The 5,778-nt window shown below is 33.5% G+C and overlaps 1 protein-coding gene across 1 annotated transcript; it reads left to right on the top strand.

Annotated features, from left to right (window-relative positions):
• The first annotated feature begins 4,203 nt into the window (after nt 1-4,203).
• Nucleotides 4,204-5,137, top strand: LOC149157576 (uclacyanin 1-like). Its single transcript, XM_089437643.1, has 2 exons — nt 4,204-4,461; nt 4,564-5,137. The coding sequence occupies exons 1-2, from the start codon at nt 4,287-4,289 to the stop codon at nt 5,109-5,111; spliced, it is 723 nt and encodes a 240-aa protein (XP_089293769.1). The 5' UTR covers nt 4,204-4,286; the 3' UTR covers nt 5,112-5,137.
• The last annotated feature ends 641 nt before the right edge of the window (nt 5,138-5,778 follow it).

Raw genomic sequence — 5,778 nt, 5'->3', positions numbered from 1 at the left:
CAATGATTTCAACACATTACACTCAAACCAATAAAAAATACTCACAAATTTTAAAATTTAGTAAATCCATATATTAGAAGGAATAACAAAATTTTGCAAAATTTTAATAAATCACATGTAAAATGCTTAGCCTTTCATTTTTCATTTTTTTTTAAATGTTGTGGTTCACGGACACCCTGGTCAACGGGGGGCACTACGTCCACGAAAAAATATGGGTTGATCGACCCCGAAGGGAATCTAGCCCCGCGGCCCACTAGCAAGCCCTGACCCCAAGGGCTTCGGAGAGATTGGACCCTGTGACCTCCCGATGGCAAGGCACTGATTTTGACTAACTGAGCTAACCCTTGGGGCTACTTAGCCTTTCATCTTAAATGTTCATAGACTATATTATTCATAACAAGAAAGAAAGAAATACCCATAACTAATTTTTTTTAATATTTTTTATTTATTTTTAAAAGTTTTAAATTTTGAGATAACCCATCAAAATTTTATATTTATTGTTAATGCTTTTACAATTTGTTTATACGTTTTGTTACTTGAAATTTGCTTCACACGAGCACAATTTTATTTGACTCAATCCACGAGTAGAGAATCAAAATTTAAAACTAGTAGAGAATCAAAATTTAAAACTCTTGAAATATAAATATCCTTTTATAAGAAAGTTGGCTAATCTACTTTGATGAAATAACTCTGGACTTATCTCTCCTTTATTTTAGGAAGTTGTAAATTTTATTTTCCGTTTTACGATTTCACTTTTTTACTTATATATATATTTAAAAATATATAATTGATAATATAAATTTTTTTATTCTTTACTTTTAAATCTAAATTTTCAAATATAACTATACATAAAATCCAAACCAAATACCAAAAATACTCTAGACTAAATACTAAAAAGGAATACAATCAAATTCAGTTAATCGGTTAATCTTATAAGGTATTATCAATTTTTTTTCTCATTCAATATACATACTTTCAACCAAAACCATCCCCATAAACATCACATTAGTACATTCTTCTTATGTTATGTGTATTTTTTGCAAAACCATTAGGTTGAAGTTTAAAACTTGACCCTTTATATAGTGAATTGTTCCTTAAATATCTCAGTAGAAATATTAGATGGAGGGAAGACATAAAATCCACCCTACCTAACCATTTGTTTTTTTATTATCAAGGAAGCCCAGTAGGTTTTGTTAAGTGCGCGATTACTTGTTGATAAAAAAAATACATTCTAATACAATATCATCTATGAATGCATAGAAAATTGTTAAAATAATTCTAACTTGTTGCAACCAATTAACTTTTGGCTTGCTGTCAAAGCATCGATTCCCTTGACTTTGTACGTACAGCAATAATAAATTACTGTCTCCGTTTTATTAACCAACCAAATATTAAACTTCCACGTTCCCAATCATGAGACGTTGTCGTTCGCTTCCAAATTCTTGTTGGTCAATGTAGGTATTATCTAATAAACGCGTAAATGTAGGTATTATCTAAGTAAGTGGTAGGTGTAGCTGACCTTGTAAGTTGAAACGTCATTAATATGGTGGGACCCTTACATCCATGGCGAAGGGGAGAAACATGTGTAGGAATGGTATATATATATATATATTAATATAAAAGGTTGGCCAAATGTAGCATCCTCTCACCGCATCTTGCTGTGTATGAATTGTTGTTTTGGATACCGGGTGACTATTTCAAGCAAATATAAATAAAAATTTATATTTAACTGGGAAGACATAAAAATACAGACTGGATTGATCATCATCAAATCAGTTGAGGTCTGCTACTCATTATTCTATTCTATGGCACAACCTAAATATTCCATTCATTTATGTAGATTCTCCCAATCTCGCTTGAAAGGGCTCCTGAACACTAATTTGGACTTTCGTATGGATGACTATTAGGCTTTCACTTAGTAATACATACATATGTGGTGCATGCGTTTTTATTATTATAATTTTAACAATAATGACTCCTCTTAACTCGATTTTTTAATTTTCACATGGGTTCTTCTGTTTTTTATAACGCCTTCTCCCAACTCATTTTTTTAATTTTAACCTAGGTTCTTCTGTTTTTTATTTTAACAATAGTGCCTCTCCCAACCCATTTTTTAATTTGAACATAAGTTTCTCTGGTTTTGGGTATCGAAGCAAGATCAAATTTATGCGATCGAAGTGAGATTAAATTTATGCGAGGGATGGATTAATGTGTTGGATTACTGACAAAAACAAAAACTTTCAATAGTATAACATTTTGTTTATTCATAAAAGGAGGTCAATGTGATAGGTATGTTATTGCTTTGGGGTTTTTGGATAGTTATTTTTGGTAGTTTTTAGATATAATTGGTTATATTATCGTTTTGGAAAAAAAATTGTAGAGTTCGCTAATGTTATTTTTAAGTTTTTTTTGAGTAAATTATTTATAACATTATTTCAAATATTTGTATGTAGAGTTGGTCATGTCATTATTTTGGGATTTGTAAATAAAGTTATTCATGTAATCATTTTAATTATTCTTATATAATATTAATCAAAGTAGTATTAAACTTTTGGGACATGTCATTGTTTTACTGATTTTTTTAGTTGAGGTTCTTGGAGTGAGATCAATTATTTAAGAGGTATTGTTATTTTGAAAATTAAAGTAAATATGGTTGGATTAAAGTTAATCTTTGGGACACGTCATTAGTATTGAGGATTATAAAATATAGTCAAGTGGAAAAATGTTAGTTTCTTAAGATATGGCACAAAAGTTGAGGATTCTCATGTAGAGATTGTTGGAGGGAACATATAACTAACTTCAAAGATCCTCATGTGACATTGGCTAGAGAAATATTATTTTCATGAACATGTCACCCCAGGGAGTCAATCTCATAGGATATGTTGCCAACTTTAGAGAATCTCGTATAAAGATTACTTAAAAAAAATGCTCTTTTATTTACTAGGACATGTTATCGACTTCCTTTATATGTTCTCATATAAGAATCTCATAGGATATGTTGCCAACTTTAGAGATTCTTGTATAAAGATTACTTAAAAAAAATTCTCTTTTATTTACTAAGACATGTCATCGACTTCCTTCATATGTTCTCATATAAGAAAAGTTGATGAAGAGAGGTCAATCTCTCCTCCAAAGACATGTCATTACTTCATAATTTCTCACATAAAGTTGCAAGAGAGGGATTAGTCAATCTTCTATCATCAACTTTAAAGATTCTCATGAGCTAACTAGAAGCTAACTAGAAAAGGGTTAGTGTCATCTTAACATTCTTGACATATCACCAACTTCATATACACTTAGATGAAATATATAAAAAACAAACCATCTTCTTCAAATATTATTTGCTAAGAAAAGTTAGTATCTTATCTCCTCTAATATTTTAGCAATTTTCAATAATCTTCGTATAGTATTTGTTAGAGAAAGATTGATATCTTATCTCCTCTAACATATTAGCAATTTCAAATATTCTTATAAAAAATAAGTTTTTCCAATTAATTAAGTGAGTAGAATTACCAATAAATTTTGAATTAATAGCTTTAAAATTAAATGCCTTAACATTACACTCAATCATTATCTATTCAAAACTCCATAAACAATCTCCTATAATATTTTAACATTTAAAAATACATTCTTTAAAAAAACATTAAAAACATCTTAATAATACATTCAATCACTCTCCATTCAAAAACCCTTTCAACAATCTCCGCTAAGATATTAATTTAACTTTTCAAAAATATTAATAATCAGTACCTATTCCAAAAAAACCCTTTCAACCATCTCCCATAACATATTACTTTAACTTTGCAAAATATTAATAATCATTATCATTATCTATTCAAAAACCCTTTCACCAATCTCCCATAACATATTAATTTAACTTTTCAACATAGTAATTTGCAAAATTAAATCCACGAGGTTTGAACATTCCACAAAAGTTTAAAACAACTCAGTTAAAAAATTAATACACTTCAACTTCAATTAAATAATTCTCTAGTTTCAGGCCAGATGGGGCCATCATACCGATTCAAAACTATACTGTAACTTATATCTATGCTCGGCTAAGCATTGACCAAAACAACATTAATCTCAATCTCACGACAAACAGGGCTTAGGACTCGCTGCAATGCGATGCCAAGTCAAGGAGAACCACCCTACTTATAAGCACGTTCTCCCCCATCATTTGTACACTGTCCCCTCATTTTGCCTCATATTTTTATGCGAACAACCACAAACTCTCCTTGTCCATCTCTCTAACCGACCCTGTAATTTGCTCTCACGGAATTCTAATGGCCATGGCTATCACTGGTCTGAAACTTGCCGCGGTGTTTGCGTTTATTATGTTAATCGACCATGCCCAGGCGGTTCAGCACGCTGTCGGAGACACTACCGGATGGACGCTCGGCACTTTAAATTACAGTCAATGGGCGGCACAAACCACCTACAAAGTGGGCGACACACTCTGTAATCTAATCTAATCTAACCCCTCTCTATATATACTTTTACTTTCTTGATTGTGTATTCTCGCTAATGAATTAATGCGGTTAATAAAATCTATGGTTGCAGTGTTTGTTTACACGGCTGGTGACCACACAGTTCTGCAAGTGAGCAAGGCGGATTATGATACATGCAATGCTGCAGCCCCTATAAAATCGTATATAACCGGCAAGGATGTTGTGCCGCTCCCCACAGCAGGAAGCTACTGGTTTATCTGTGGAGTTCCGGGGCACTGCCCCATCATGGCATTCGGAATCACCGTCACTGCTGCTGCCGCCCCCTCTCCTCCTCCGAAAGCAACCCCTGCGCCGCCTCCACGAAAAGCTTCTTCACCTGCGCCAAAGTCATCAACTCCTGTTCCCTCTCCCACTACTGCTGCTCCGTCGCCATCGTCGACCGGAGTTGCCCCCTCCGGCTCCACCATCGCACCGTCTCCAGCGAAGTCCGGATCACCTGTTAACCCTCCCGTTGTTCTTGCTCCCGCGCCACCGACGACTGCCCCGCCTCCATCGCCTTCTGGATCATCTCCTCTTCTTGCCAAGCCGTGCGGGAATGCTTATATGCTGCTTCTCGGCACGATTGCTCTGCTTGTCTGCACCGCGTTGAATGCTTTCTAGTGGACTGTGATTTCTCTGGAGATTTGAAAGGCAGACATGACCAAATTCTTTGAACCATCGCAGGTGTCATATTTATTTCAATAACATGGCAATTCATTACCTAATAACTGCCATTCCTTTTACCAGTCTTTACAGATCATATTGCTGTTTGTTTGTTCGTTTGTTATATATACAGTTTTTATCATAATGTTTGGGGTTGAGGATTACTTTTACGTTTCAAACCATGTGGATTCATTCTCTCCATTATTCACAATGCATAGCTACTTCTACTTCTACTTCTGCGTGAAGTTAAATTGCATTTTTAACATCCCCTTAATATAAAGAAGACATAAATTTATTCACAGCTAGATATACTTGTTTTCTTCAATATCTAAGGTTTTCTATGAGGTTGGCCTTAGTCATCGTGAAGAAAGATGCCAATTTAATTTTAGTTTAATCGGATCCGCGTTTAATGGGATAGCTATTTGTTTATTTATTCATCTCTATGTGTCTTATTTGATTGTTGCATTTCGTAGGTGTATGAATATCGATGTAATGATATGACTCCATTACTATAATGGCAGAAGCATGGTTACCACTATTCATTACAATCATATATCCTGACATGGTATTGAAAGTCTTGTAATAATATAATATAATTTAATAATTTTAAGATCATGATTGAGTA

Source organism: Pinus tabuliformis, chromosome 5_2 (genome assembly GCF_031772625.1).
Source record: "Pinus tabuliformis cultivar Carrire ecotype Pingquan chromosome 5_2, CPIR1, whole genome shotgun sequence".
Lineage (NCBI taxonomy): Eukaryota > Viridiplantae > Streptophyta > Pinopsida > Pinales > Pinaceae > Pinus > Pinus tabuliformis.
This window is presented reverse-complemented; position numbering and strand designations above follow the sequence as displayed.

What these genes read in the sequence shown, in the direction of transcription:
- LOC149157576 (XM_089437643.1), top strand. Translation starts at nt 4,287, where the DNA reads ATGGCCATGGCTATCACTGGTCTGAAACTTGCCGCGGTGTTTGCGTTT. An exon ending in CAAAGTGGGCGACACACTCT is followed by an intron (nt 4,462 to 4,563) that starts GTAATCTAATCT and finishes CTATGGTTGCAG; the next exon opens with TGTTTGTTTACACGGCTGGT.